Consider the following 15302-nt stretch of genomic DNA (forward strand, 5'->3'; position numbering starts at 1 on the left):
GGTGGTTGATTGCATTTCACCATTTTTATTGCCTAATTGAAGAAGATTACCCACAATATTCGGGAAAAGATAAAAAAACCATATATTATATTAGTAATAAGACTTAATTCCTTTAAAAAATGGCATAACAAATAAGACCATTTCCTCTATTTTGCATCCGTTTAAATTCAAAAGTTTTTTTTCTCGATTTCAAAAGCTGGTTTTTCTTTTTTTCTTGAAACAAATTCAAAACATAAAATCCCCACCCTCACCCACCGAAATGATACCCTAACCTCAGATCATGAAACCAAATTTACTAATAACACTTAGTACTACTCAAAGACACAGTGGAAGCAACAGTAAACTGCACACACAAAATTGCCTTGCCTTGCCTGATCTCACACTCTCTTGGCTTCAAGTTTTCACATATCAAAAGCAACTTAGCAGATCTTGCTTCAGATCAAATGATTTTCTCTTACCTTCATTTCTTTGTTTTGGGTATTTTTTTGGTTAAATGTCAGTGGGAATTTATGGGTTTCTTTGCTGTGATTTTTAGAATGTAATAGGAGTAAATTTCAGGGTTTTTATGTGTTATTGAAAATGAAGGTGAAGTGTTTTTTTTTAATAATATTTTTTAATGAGTTGTTATGTATTATTTTATGCGTTCCTTGTTATGCTGTGATTTTTGGAATGCTATAGAGTATTTTTCTGGATTTTCCTGGGTTGTTGACCCAAGATTTATGACCACAATTTGGTTGAAGAGTCATAACTTGACCCATTTTCGCAACGGATGCGATTTTGTTTTAAATTATATTGAATTTCTTCATCCTGTGATATGTTTTTTTTTTTTTTTCAAAGGGCTGTGATGTGATATGTTATTTCCATCCAGAGCGTTATTGTTGTTAATTGGTTGGTTTTTGACTCCCGATAAATCTTTATCAATTAAAAGTTTATTTTTATTTTTATTTTTATATAAGATAAAAATTTTATTCTAGTCTAATCTAAGTATATATGTGTGTGAAATTTCTTTCTGGAGATTTGAATCTCAGTCCTTACTCCATACACTCTAAAAGTAATACTAATACTTGTGAAGTAACCGTCGTATCAAAAGTATGTGGTGATTTTATCAATTGAAAGTTGAAATTGAGAATAAAGCAAAAGACACAGAGTTGTAGATAAGAGAGAACGAAACATGTAGCATAGATTTTTTTTTTTTTTTTTTTTCCAAAACTCTCTGTGCCACTTCATCATCTTCTCTATTTTCCACATGAGTTCAGTTCTCCAGTACAACTTTATGAAAATGAAAAAATCACTATAACTTTTAAGCCAAAGATTACAAAAGTAAATGTAGTGCCCAGTGTCCACATGCCACATTCCTTTTGGAGCTTTGTGTTTTTGACACACTCCAAATTAAGGTGTTTACATGAAATTAAATATCAAATTTGACTTCTGGAATGAACTCCAATAGCATAGGAGCTCCAATATCTTAATGGCTTTTAAGACGAATTGGAAGTCCATATCACCTATAATCTTCTCTTTAGGAAGGAGCACTAGCTCCCATTTAAACTTCTTCATCACATTGTGAACAAAAGTAGGCATTAGTGCTAGCCAAGAATACTCTTTCCCAGGGCACATGTGAAAGGAGGAAATGCATTTGTATCATCATACCTTGACCGCTCCAATTTGGCTCCGGTAATAAATCCGTTAGCAGTTGCATGAGTATCTGTTACGCAACAATTATATATATTTTTAATTTACTTATGAATAGTTTTTTAAAGCCAGACCTTTTTATTATTATTATTTACTTATGAATAGGTTTTTAAGAATGTTCAAATCATATGCAACTCTAATGACGAGTACATATAACTCCCTAAAGTGGGTCATAACAAAAAAAAAAAAAAACACACACACACAATGAATTAACCTAGATAAAGTAGATTCTATTTTTAAAATAGATAGCAATTTTTGCAGGAGCTATTGTGAGCTCTAAGCCTTCCAAGATAAAACTCAACGAATTAAATTAAAATCGCCTTCCAAAAAAACTAAAAAAACTTAATATAGATTCCCCACAGATCATAAGACTACTAACTATAGAATCAATTAGACCAAAGATCCCAAACTTATGTTCCAATCTATGAAATTAAAAGAAGAAGGAAAAAAAAAAAAAAACCAGATTCACTATTCAGAAAAATCAAAGAAGTTCCAATCAATACAAATCAAATTCTGTTCCATGAATCAATAATAAAAAGATATAATTAATAATGTGCACTACATCTCCAGGGAAGCCTTTCTTTCCAAACTAGAAGAGACTCATTTTTTGATAGGTCATTATTAAAAGCTTTCTATGACTGTGAAACCCAAAACTGTTTAAGATCTCTATTTATGTTCTATTCCAAATCTAGTATTTTTATTACGATATCAGTGATTCTCTTGGTCTGACATTCCGCGCGTGACAAGGAAAATCTGGTCCTCATCAAATGCAATATCATACAATAATACTAAACAACCATAAAGAGTTTCAAGTTAGATCTTATTATAGAGTCTGTATTCAACTGAGGTGGATGGAGTGGGGGTGGACAGGATAGCTTATTAATCATTCTAATTTTAGAACTATCCTATAAATTTCAGCTAGTATACTCCCGGTGTTCTTGTTGAATGTTTTATAGAACAAAATGTAAAACCATTAATGTATTCTTTGAAATTTCTTTTTTCTTGATATCTCCCTAACTAATGAGTTCGGTTGATGCCTTCTTCAAAGCCTTTTGTTTTGGTGCACTATGAGTGACACTATTTATGATGTTGTTAAGTCAGTATGCACCTTTTGTATCCAAAAAAAAGTCAGTATGCACCTTTGAGCCTTATTAAATATCTTCTCCCGTTTTTTTCTTAATTAAAGTCTCACCTCATATTGAAATGAGACAGGCTTTTCAATAAGAGGATTGATGCCTAGACTTAAATAAATCATTTCCTTTTCAGATGACCTATCAAAATGTTGAGGCCTTTGTGGTTGTGAAAGCCGCGGAGAGCAAAAATCAATTGCTAACATATAATGGAGAGAGGTTTGTGATATTCAAAACATTCTTTATCACATAATATTAAGGGTATTTCTTTTGAAATTGCACTCTTACTAGCACATGATCTAGGTGAATTCTACTGGGACCTAATTATATTATAAAAGAATTTCTAGGGATATGTTGGAGAAATAAACATTTTGGAGAGCCTCTTTGAATAGTTAATATAACATATAGAGACACACTTTAACCTAAAAGACTTAATCCCAATAGGTATTGAGTCAACTATGTTATATCAACTATTTATTATTCTCATCATTATTCAATGTAAGACTTCACTCACACAAGCATTCCCAACAACCTTCCACTCACATGTGAATCTCTGCTTTTCTGTGGACTTTAAGACCTCTCCATGGGTCATGAACAAGTTTTACTCGCTCCCCTGTGTCTTATGAGATTTTTTCCTCACTAGTGCATCTTCCATTGGCCTCCACGTGTCAACTCCACATGTCTTTTATATCCATGGAAACCTTACACCACACTGTATTAGCACACCATTAGCAACATTCCTTTGTTGAGACTTTTTCCAAGATAGTATGCATGATGCATTTATGGGCTTGCTTGGTACAATTTATCATCCCTGCTCCAACTGTGATAGGAACCTGTCCCTACTTTATTTCCGAAAAGGTTCCAAGTACACACACCACGTTCTTACTCCAATTATGAAAGGAACCTTGATAATATTGCCTCCTACGTCCCATACAATCATGCGCTCTGATACCACTTATTGGGGAGATAAATACCTTGAGAAGATTTTATCAATAGTTAGTAGTTATATAATATATAGAAACACACTTAACCCAAAAGGCCAAAAGGGAGAAATTATTAGGACTTTTTTATAGCTCACAGAGAGGTCTTGAAGCCCATAGAGAAATAGAGATCACTTGTAAGAGAGAGATTATTGTTGGATATACATATGTGAGTAAATGTTAGGAAATTTGGACCCTAGTTGATAGAATTAACAAGTTTTAAACCCAAGTTTTTAATTAGATTTATTATGAATAAAACTTGTTATAACAAATAAACATCAATATCATGTGAAAATCATGTACAACGAAAAATTAAATAAGACAAGATATATTGACCCTGAAAAACCAACGAAACAAACTAGTTTCAAAGTAAAAAATCTAGGGAAACCCTTCCTGAAAATCAATTTACTATAGTAAAGTAAAAAGAAATTTCAAATCTAGTACAAAACCTTTGTCCCTAAACTCTACAATCCCCGTAGATGAACTTATAGCAGAAACTTTTGACCATTTTAGAACCTCTAAACTCTTCAATATATAAATGTCATCCTTTTGCACGGATCCCACTACGTGACTAACCAAAGATGCACGTCTCCAGTACATGACTAACTCACCAACTTGAGAAAGATGTTGGTTGCAAAGTTCTTCAGTTCATCACACAATAAAGATCATGAAGTTGCTTAGTCACAGAACCCTACGATGTACAAACACAGCAGCTTCGTAAAGAGAAGGAAGAACTAGGGCAAACTAAGTTTCCGGTCACAATTTGCTTGAATAACACTTTGCTTCACACTTGTGCAATTGTGCTCATCGTGACGGCCTTTTAAAATAATCCTTATATATGTTTAGGATCGTGAGAGAAGAAAACCTAAACACATATTCATGGATTGGAATGAAAGCAGAGCTGAAAATCTGATTTTTATAATTCTCGATAGATATCCTATCTATCGAGAAGCTATCGAGATTCAGGCTTAGACAGCGTTTTAAATCTCGATAAATACTAGCTGTCGAGCTTTAAAAATCAGTACTTCATTACTTGATTCTTGAATAGACTTGCATGGCTTTAACACTTGAACTTGAAATCTTGTTCCTTAAAGCAATAAACACATCCTAGATCTACTCAAATAAAAGTAAAGTGCGTTTTGTCAAAGGATTAGCCAATACATGATGACATATGTTCCTAACATAAATGACATATGTCCTAACAATTTCCCCATTTGGCAATCTGTGACAAAACAACTACAAACAAATAAACATATGAAAGAAGTCATAAATCACTCAACTCATACTCATTTGTTGAATACAATAAAATCTATCATAACACAAACTTTTAAAAAATTTTGCAAGAAGAGAGTTCATAACAAGGAAAACTTTGACAACCTGCATTTTTGAAATACTTTAAATAAAACTCATCACGTCATCTTAATGTGAAATAGAAATAAAAGATTGCGTACAATAAAGAAACATGTGTATAAAGAGAGAAAAGAAACAACTTATGTAGAGGTAGGTGAGGAAGACATACATGGGCCCCATTGTACTATTTCAACTAATTTTTACTTTTATCTACAGTACTTTTAGTAATAAGTTTTCAGTTTCAGCAAAATAAGCGGTATCCAAACAGACCCTAAGTCTATCTTTGGTTGTCAGATACTCAGTTTCAGATCTAGCCAATGCTTCGATTGTTTCTTTGGTTTGACCTTTAAGATTTTCGCGAAACAAAATGATTTCAGATACATTGTTTTGGTGTGTTCAGTGTCCGCTCTCGGCAAAAGAGAGTTGAGCCCAATAGAAGAGGAGAGCTCTAACATAGTTGTATAGGTCTATAGGTCAGCTCAAAGCCAATCCAAGGTTTGGAAGCCTTGTTTGTCAATTCCATTGTTTCTACCTTAGAATTCTCTCAAGACGAAGAGAGCTCGAACACTAACAGCTTCTTCACCAGCTTGTATTAGAACTTTCAACAACAAATAGCTTTTGTACATGATGAATTACATAATTGGCACCAATATATATATTTGACATTAAAATTATTGGACTTGTGATTTCTGAAAATCTTGCAAAAAATCAAGCAGCATGGTGTAGGATTTTGTTCAACAATCGCATTATTGGTGTTAGACTAATGAATAATGATTGAGTTTGTACCAGTGTATTTTATTCTTTGATGGGTCAATAACTTCACACTTTGAGGCCATTCAAGTTTTAAAGTCTAATTCTCAAAAAATAAGTTTTAAAGTCCAAAACCATGTGCCCGAGTCTACGGAATGCGACATTGAGTGAAATGAATAGCAAACCCAAGTTGTTGTTGAGACAAATTATTGTCTCCATTTGTCTTGCAAAGAAAAAAAAGTGTAACATTGCTTGAAGTCTTGGATAGAACTATTCTACAATACATCATGGTTTTGAAATCCAGACTGGACCGGCATGTCAGACCGCGATAACCAAGAATAATCTATCCTTCCGGTTTTTTAAACTACCAAAATCGAAAATTTTAATTTTTCAGTGAACCGATCAAACCGCCCGGTTTTCAAAACCGGACACGGGTGTGATGGTTCCTAAAAAACCACAAAACATTGCTCAAAATAATCTCCAACGTCAGATCTTCCCAGAAAAAGAAAAAAAGAAAACAAGTAAAAAAAAAATTAGAAGACTACGGAAGAAAGGCTACAAATATGCTTTTGGCTTCTGCACATGCATCTGCATCTGCATCTACTTCTGCTTCTTCTTCTTTATTTGTTGAAAAATTGTGGAAGGAGACTGTTGTTTGTTTGAAAACTGTGGAAGAAATAATAGAGGGAGAGAGTGGCGAAGGCTGTAGGGGAAAGCTAAAAGAATAGAAGACAACAGTCCATAGGGTTTGAAGTTTGATCACGTGGCTTGAGGAAACGTGTGAACTTTGATCATGATGCTTGGGGAAATGTGTGAGTGGGGTTGGGTTTCTCACGAGATCTCATGAGTCATAAGTTTTTTTCTTCTCTTTTTATCTAGAACAGCCAACTTATTAAAGTTTAATTTTATTATTTTTTAGTAATATTTTTTAAAACTTTTTTTGTTATATTTATTTATTATTTTTTAGATATAATGTTTTAAAATCTTTAAATAACAAGAGAAAATCTAACAAATATCATATTTATCGTAAATTAAGATATATTTGAATCTCTATAAGTACTAATTTAGTCAATATTACATAATTTTAAGCATTTATTTAAATTATTTTGTATTAAATACTATTAATTTAATTATGACATCATCACGGTTCGACCTCGGTTTGATCTCGGTCCAATTTTAAAACCCTTGAACCTCTCTCTTTTTCGGTTCTTTGAATGGTCCAAGTTTCAAAACCATGCAATACATGGCTTCTTTCCTTGACATAATGTTTTCATTTTTTACAAGGAAGCAGTATCGCAACCACCTTTAATCAGAGTATTTCACGTCATGTTCATAGAACACTCCAGAAATAGTACGGACAGATAGTATGGCAGATAAAATTTGAGATATCCAAATTTACAATATTTTTGCTAGTGCATTGAACTCACTATCTAAATTATCCTCAAATAAATTTTGTCATTTGTTTTTGAATATAAGCTAGATAGTAATGTTTTTTTTAAAAAAAAATTATGCTCCATTGTTAGCGTTGTCTCAATTAAATAGTCATTGACTCGTTGTTGTGTATAAAATAACTTTTTATGTTACAAGTTATATTTGTTTAACATGCATAATTGCTTATGGTTTACTGTCATGAACTATTTTTTTTTTCTTTTGTATATATTTGTGTTACTTTTTTGTACACAAGTTATACTGTTTTTTAAATAACTTGCTATCGTATTGTTATGACTATTAATAGTAAACTAGTAATTGATCATGACATCTTGCAAAATATACTAGCTAAATACCGACCAAACTGCACCTTTTACATTGCAAAGCACATGTAATGGCAAAATTGAGGTGTAGTGTGGACTGTGTGGTGATGGTTTTGGCCAAACTGTACCCCAAAGTGCAATACTAAAAAGGCCTAAAACCATACCTCATCATAAAAACCCAATGATAAATAAGTTATAAAATTCATAACCAAATTGAGAATTCTTAAACTATGAAAGGATAAAATAAAAATAATAAAATATAGGATAAAAAAGGCATCTTTTCCAAAAACAACAAACTAGTTGTTTGGGCGAAAAAAATACTCACTCATCACTCTATAACTCATTTCTTATAACTCAATAATCTCCAAATATTTCCAAAATCTAGTTTGGCACCTAAAACTCAGTTCTGTTTTCAACTTTAAAAACTCAAAAACGTGAAACCCACCCTCTGACCATGTTACCATTGTTCCATAGGTATGTCTTCTTCTTTATTCATTTTTTTTTTTTTATAAATAAAAAATTGATTCTTTCCCTCTATCAGTGTTTTCTTCTTTAAGAGTCGCCACAGTGCAGGTGAGAGTTTTTTTTTTTTTTTTGGGTTTGCATTTGGGGTTTTGTGAATCTTAAGAAGGACGTTATGGTGACTGAGAACTTGGTGAATTTAAAGGAAGATGGTGTTTCATCTGAATAGCAATAGATGTGAAGAAAGGAAAGAAAAAAAGAAAAAAGAAAAAGAAAGATACACTGAAGCCATAGATTTTAGAGAGTAATATCACCTTTCGGAAACAACAACAATGGAGGCTGAGAATGAATAGTGTTGTAGCCATTGGCTGGGCATTATTGCTCTGCCATGGATGGGACAAAACATATGGGTGGGACCACTAAGTTCAGTAGAATTACAAAAATGCCATCATAACTTAGTTTTCATAACTCAAAAAGCACCTAAAACTTGTTTTCAGTTTTTGTATCTCATTACTCAAAAATGTGAGAATTGAGTGATGGAAACAAAACTTGAAAACAAATCCAAACAAGCTGCATCTCCATGGATCCCATCATTTTTGAGTGATGAGTGACGAGTGATGAAAATTGGGTGATGAGTGATGGAAACATCAAAATCCAAATAGCCCCTATCACCATTCACTTATTCGGCCATCAAAATCCAAATATCCCCTCCCCCCGCCTCTCATTTTTGTACCAGAGAGAGAGAGAGGAAATGGCGATTAAACAAGCCACATTCCTTTGGAGCTTTAAAATCTAAACTGACTCCAAATTAAGGTGTTTACGTGAAATTAAATATTTAAATTTGACTTCTGGAATGAACTCCAATAGCATAAGAAATGTTTCTTTATTTTCTTACACAAATTAAAAAAGCAATATTTTTAGTGACTTCGAAGACGAATTGGAAGTCCTTTCGCTGGAGTTGGCATCATGTCACCTATAATCTCCTCATCAGGAAGGATCACCTCCCATTTAAACCTCTTCACCACATTGTGAACAAAAGTGAGTATTGCTAGCCTAGCATACTCTTTCCCAGGGCACATACGAGGTCCACCACCAAATGGAACAAATGTGAATGGTGGAAATGTATTAGAATCCTCATACCTTGACGGGTCAAATTTTTCTGGCTCTGGAAAGAACTCTGGGTTCTTATTAGTGGTACTCACTGTCCAATATACCTGCCAAAAATAATATAATATTATATATATGCGGAATATATTATTCCTAGCTAGTTACATTACATGTTAGTTACATTCACATTCACATTAATTATAATAGTCTAAATTCATGTACGTACCTTCCACCCCTTTGGAACTGTGTAACCAGCATAGGTAAAATCAGTCAGGGCTTCCCTGAAAGTACCCTGAAGTGGTGGTGTGAGCCTCATCACTTCATTTATCGCGTTCCATGAATACTTCATTTTTTGTATGTCATCCCACTCCAACAAGTCTCCAGGCTTTTTTGCAGCTGACACCTCCAATTGCTCTGGTTTCATAAATTACAGTAAAAAGAAATCCATTGGTAGTTATATGAGAGTCTTTGTCCCAACAAATTTTTTTTTAAAAAAAAAAAAATCTTATTTTGCATCTATATAGTTTTTTTATAATCTTAATGTAGTTCTAGTTTAACCAGCTTTTAACAAGTCAAGAATCTTGTAAGTTAGTGTCTATTACTTGATCTCATCCTTTACAAGATCAAGATTCAAATTCTCCCCCGGCACAAACCCACATCCCAAATCCACCAAATCAATTATAAAATTAATTACAATGAGCAAAGATCGGACATACATCAAGACATTTTGGGTGGGTTTCAGCTAGAATTGTGGAGGACGACGAGCAAAGATCGGTGATTGCTCCTGGGCGAGTAGAGTTTTAGATCAGCGAGCTCTGCTTCAGATCAGCAAGCTTCAATCGGCGAGCTCTACTTCAGATCGGTGAGTCCCTTCAGCGCATCCGTGAATATCGAATCGAAATCGCCTTCTTCTTCGTGATAGGAAAAAAAAAAATAGAGAAAGAAGCGCAGAGAAAGGGAACGGAAAAAAGAAAAAAGGAAAAAAAGAAAAGAAAAAAAAAAGAACCCGAAGCCAGTGAAGATGCTAGAGAAGAAAGAAGAAGAAAAAGGGAAGAGGGAATGACTGAACATGAGGAACAGGCGCCGGAAGAAAGAAGGAAAAAGTAAGAGAGAGAAGAAAGAAAAGTAATAAAAAAAGAGAGAGAAATGAATACAATTTTTTTTTATTTAACACACATGTTTGTACTGTTTTAAAGATAAAATGGTATTGTAGCATGTCTCAAATTTTTGAGACATTTGACACACCTCATAAAGCTCCGTTTTTTGTGTTTGGTGTGCCAAATGTGTCATATCATAGCACTTAACACGTTTAAGACACCTGATGAGAGTACTCTTAACGTATCTCATTAAGGTGATTTTTTATGTTTAATGTGTTAAATTCTAAACATTAATATTAAACACACGTGATGTTAGTGTTTTTGTTTGGAAGGACAAGTGTTTGTGCCCCTGCCCCTAGGAGGTCCACTAATAATTATCTAATGGACCTTACCAAATCTGTAAATGTTGTTGAATTAAAAAAACTTGCTTGAGTAGGAAAATTAAAAAGAAGAAGAGATAAAGTTGGTACCAGCTAGGATTTTCTCAAAGATCTCGGGTCTCTCTCCAACATATTTCATGAAGAAAGTCATGGCAGTAGCCACAGTGCTATACCCAGCAGTAAGCAAACCCATAATCTTATCAGCAATTTCAGCCTCTGGCATGTACTTCCCAGATGGATTAGTAGCAACGATCAGGTGTGATAATATGTCCTGCATAGGTTGTCCTGTCGCCATAGCAGACTTCTTCTCCTGAATAACACTCCTTAGCTCCTTTCTGATTGCCGCAGCAGCTTTGTTTGCTTTGTAAAATATAGTTCCTGGAAACTTCACAGGAATTGAATGCAACCCAAGTGTAATATCATCAAAATTGCTAACAAGTCTAGCAATTCGCTCAGGATCATCAGTGCCCAAAAAAAATCTACAAGCTAGACTCAAAGTTAGAGTCTTGGCAAGAGGGAAGGCCTTGACTACATCATTTCCTTCCCAATAACTTTGCATTTGTTGCTGTGTGATGGAGTCCATTTTCCCCAAGTACCTCACCAATGCTTCGGGCTTCAAAAACCCAGGTGATTTTAGGATTTTGGCCTCAGCATCGCGTGAGATTTGGGCTGGAGCAGCTGTTTGCGTTTGGTAAGAACGGAAGATCTTTTGCATAGAATGAGGTCGAAATGCAGTGAAGAGCGTTTGCTCGTTGGAGAACAAGAATTTGTGTCCACTTGGCCCACATATGACTACTGTTTCCTCACCAAGAATCCTGCTCTTGAATATATCAGGGTTATACTTCTTCATCCTATCAAACACAAACTTATCTGGCTTCCCAAATAGGAACTCAAGGGTTTCACCCATGATAGGCCATCCAAAGCTCCCTGGTGCCAGGTTTTTATGACCATCGTTGGACTTTCTTGTGAAAGCCAAGATGAAAAAAGCAAGAACTACAGGGATCAAACATAGGATTAAGAGGAAAGCAGCCATGGTTATTGTAATCAAGGGAGGAATCAATAATGAGTAGTTGAAATTGAAGCTAGAAACGAGTGAGATGGGCAGGTTTTGATACTTTGGTTTAATTATATAGGGGTAGGTTTTTTTTATTTATTTTTTTTAATAAGAGATATAGGGGTAGTTGGCACTTGGCGCACCTAATTGTGTTCAGTACCGCGTTTTGAGTTGGATCAACTTTTTTGTAGCTTTGTGCCTTTTGAAATAGTTGCGCTCTAAAATTAGAATGTTCGGTAAAAAAACGGTTGTAAATATAAAATTTATCAAATGCAAAAAATAAAAAAAAATAAAAAATGTGTCATAAATATATTTTTGTATTTATCAAGTAGTGAGTACAATTTTTGTTTTGATTCTTTTACGAAAGAATACTCCTCTAATTCTATCTTCTTTGAACTTGACTTGAACGAGAAATCCTCTTTACTTTGGTTGGAAATGGATTGAGCGGTTTTCACATCAAATCTCTGGCTATGAGCTTGTTAGAAATTTGTTGTTCTTCAAGTCCTCGAATGTTTTTCAAGTACTTTAGAAACATAATTTTTCTAGAGTTTTGACATCTTGAAACTTGGTCAAGAAAATGAGATATGTCCTCTATTTTATAGTTGTTTCAGAGGATAAGCTTCACTTTGAATTAATATGCTTGAAGATATGTAGTAGACTCTGTTTTGCCCAAATTTTTCTTAGAGATAATTATCTTTATTTATCTATTTTGATAAAGATCATATCTATATATATATATAATATAGAATAATAGGTATAACTGAGAGAAAATCCAATTAGATTTCAAATTGAAATTAAATTAGTGTCTAATTTTACGCCACGTGTCTCATCTAATCTAAGTTTTTAATTTTTTGTGCTAAATGAGTTAATTCAACGTAAAAATTGGATTTCAATTAGAGTTTAATTTTGTGCCATGTGTCCCATGTAATCTAAGGTTTTTAATTTTTGTGTCAAATGAGTTAAATTAGTGTAAAAACGAGATGTCCAATATAAGTAAACTATAAAAAATATAATTTTTGAATGAATTTATATTTATGAGCCTTTTTTGTATAACTAGAAACAATTCAAGTTTATAGGTCATAAATAAATAAATAAATAAATAAATATATATATATACACACACACACACACACATATATATATATATATATATTAATAGCCAAAGCTAAGAGAAAATCTAATTAAATTCTAAACTGGAGTCTAATTTTGCGCCACATATCTAATCTAGTTTTTAAATTTATGTGTCAAGTAAATTATTAGGTGCAAAAATTAAAGAGTTTAAATTCAATTAGATTCTAAATTCAATTTTAATTGGAATTCAATTTTACGCATGTGTTCCATCTAATTTTTTAATTTTTGTGACAAGTAAATTATTGAATGCAAAAATAGAAGAGTCTAGATCTAATCAGATTCTAAATTATATATATGTATATAATTTTATGACGCATAAACTTGAAATTTGTCACTAAATTACATATTGTAATTGGCTTGACAAATTTTTTCCTCCTACAACGATTAAAACCTAATTTTTGAAGAAGTTGTGTGTTTGGCTAATACTTTTCAAAATTGTGATTTGAGGTATAAATTTCAAAATAAGCGATATAAATAAATAAATAAATATATATATATATATATATATAAATATATATAATAGAAATTCTTTAAGATAAATTCCTTCCTAGGTGATCAGTTAGCACAATTTATTTATCAACTGAACAAGGTGAAAACTCCACAATGGGAAGCTTAAACAACTCATTTATGGAAGCAAGATTGTATTAATATTACAAGCAACAACCATTACACTCTTTTCCCGTGGCACTCAGACATAAAGATAAAGGAATATCTCATCTCCTATTTTTCCTCTCTCTTATCTAGTCTTTTTTCTGATCCCTTTTTTTGTGTCCCTCTCTTCATTGCCATCTTCTCCTCTTTTATAGGCATTCTTCCTTTCCTTATCATTCCAACTGGCTTGCTCCTAGCTGGATTGTTTTGGGATATTTTCCCTTCTCCTATTAGTTTCTCCCCTATTCTTATCCTAAAACAGAATTTTTTATGGGCGTTTGTATTGTTCAAGTTGTTCTATATGCATTTAATATGGGAGAGATTGTATAGAGAGTCTCTCATTAATGCGAAGGCGACAGTTTCTGTGATCCTTATCCCCTCAGGGAATTTCCCGAGGTATACCTGGTGAGAATGACACCTCGGTTTAAAAAAGGAAATTGGTTCCCCAAGCTCTCTCCTTTGTATTCTCCAAGATCATCTATGTTTATTACCTCGGATCATAATAACAATTATTTTTAACAATAATAACTGTTAGTATTTCATAATTTTTTTTTTATCACTGTTAATGAATGCGTCTAAGTTTTACCTTAAAATATAATAATTTTTTTCTTTTAAACTCACTTACTCACTAAACATTAAGTAACATGGAAAAGATACACAACACAATGTAAGTGCAACCATAATTTCGGACTCTTATAAACTTCAAATCAGCTTTAGTTGTAATCTAATAGAATTATTTTAGAAAAATAATGTTAAATTGAGAAGTGTTACGTCCACAACTTTTTTATAATATTTTTACAAAAAATCCTAGGTAGTAATTATTTGTCAATTAGCAACTACTTGTCATTTAGAATTTATTGTTAAAATGTTGTAAATTAAACATAACATTTCTCAATTAAATAATGCTAAGCTCACAATATTTTCACAATAAATTCTAAGTGAAAAGTTACTAATAGTCTAAAAAGTGATTCAGTCCAAATGAGAAGTAATACAAATATTTGTTGTAAAAATATTGCATATATAACATTGATCAAGTCCACAAATCTTGTCAAGAAAAATCCACTCCAATACCAATAGGTATTTTCTCCAACCAACTAGGTTTTATGCTTTATCATTATCTCCTTTTTATCACTTTTCTTCTTCACCACTTATCATAGCCCCTAGCCATGGCCGAATGGTTCCATGAACAACCCGCTACTGCCTCGATTCGTTTTATCTATTTCTTGTTTCAAAATCCCACATACACAAGCAACACCAATTGAAGAAAAAGAAAAAGAAAGGAAAACGAATTCCAAGTGCACCACAATGAGATTTCCCAAATTTTGTGAACAATTCAGGTCGATTGTGAGATTGAAAGCAATCATTAACTTATTTTATTTTAAAATCTTTTTTTTTTAATAGAAGGATTTGTTATAAATCTTTTGTTTTCTTTTTCAAGTAAAAAAGTAGGGTTTTAGTGTAAACTTATGGATCTCAGGTCATTTAACTGTAAAAGCAATATTACATGTATTACAAAGGCTTTAACGAGACTATTGGTGAGGACAGCACATTCGGTGTTAGTGTTTTCTGATCTAAAACAACATCCTCTGCGCGGACTGAAACACACAAATGATGAAAAATGTACTCTGCTCCCCAGGACCACATAAATTGATATCTTTTTCCATGATATCTTTTTCCAATACTATGTTTGCTAAATTGCTATATTAGCCTGGCCATACAGATTCCAAGGCCATTCACTAATGTACACCACAACTATATGGCTTATTGACT

At 32.9% G+C, this 15302-nt stretch overlaps 1 protein-coding gene across 1 annotated transcript; it reads right to left on the reverse strand.

Moving 5' to 3' along the window:
* Positions 1-8918: 8918 nt before the first annotated feature.
* On the reverse strand, positions 8919-11793 carry LOC142634363 (beta-amyrin 28-monooxygenase-like). The gene is made up of 3 exons (XM_075808659.1): positions 10787-11793; positions 9446-9633; positions 8919-9326 (listed from the first exon to the last, which is right to left on the reverse strand). The coding sequence occupies exons 1-3, from the start codon at positions 11727-11729 to the stop codon at positions 9030-9032; spliced, it is 1428 nt and encodes a 475-aa protein (XP_075664774.1). The 5' UTR covers positions 11730-11793; the 3' UTR covers positions 8919-9029.
* Between the last annotated feature and the right edge of the window lie 3509 nt (positions 11794-15302).

Source organism: Castanea sativa, chromosome 5, assembly GCF_040712315.1.
Source record: "Castanea sativa cultivar Marrone di Chiusa Pesio chromosome 5, ASM4071231v1".
Taxonomy (NCBI): Eukaryota; Viridiplantae; Streptophyta; class Magnoliopsida; order Fagales; family Fagaceae; genus Castanea; species Castanea sativa.

Excerpts from the sequence above, each read along its gene's own strand:
- LOC142634363 (XM_075808659.1), bottom strand. The coding sequence starts at position 11,729 with ATGGCTGCTTTCCTCTTAATCCTATGTTTGATCCCTGTAGTTCTTGCT. Across the intron at positions 9,634-10,786 it reads CTTTGAGAAAATCCTAGCTG|AGCAATTGGAGGTGTCAGCT; the intron begins GTACCAACTTTA and ends TTATGAAACCAG. Across the intron at positions 9,327-9,445 it reads CAGTTCCAAAGGGGTGGAAG|GTATATTGGACAGTGAGTAC; the intron begins GTACGTACATGA and ends TATTTTTGGCAG.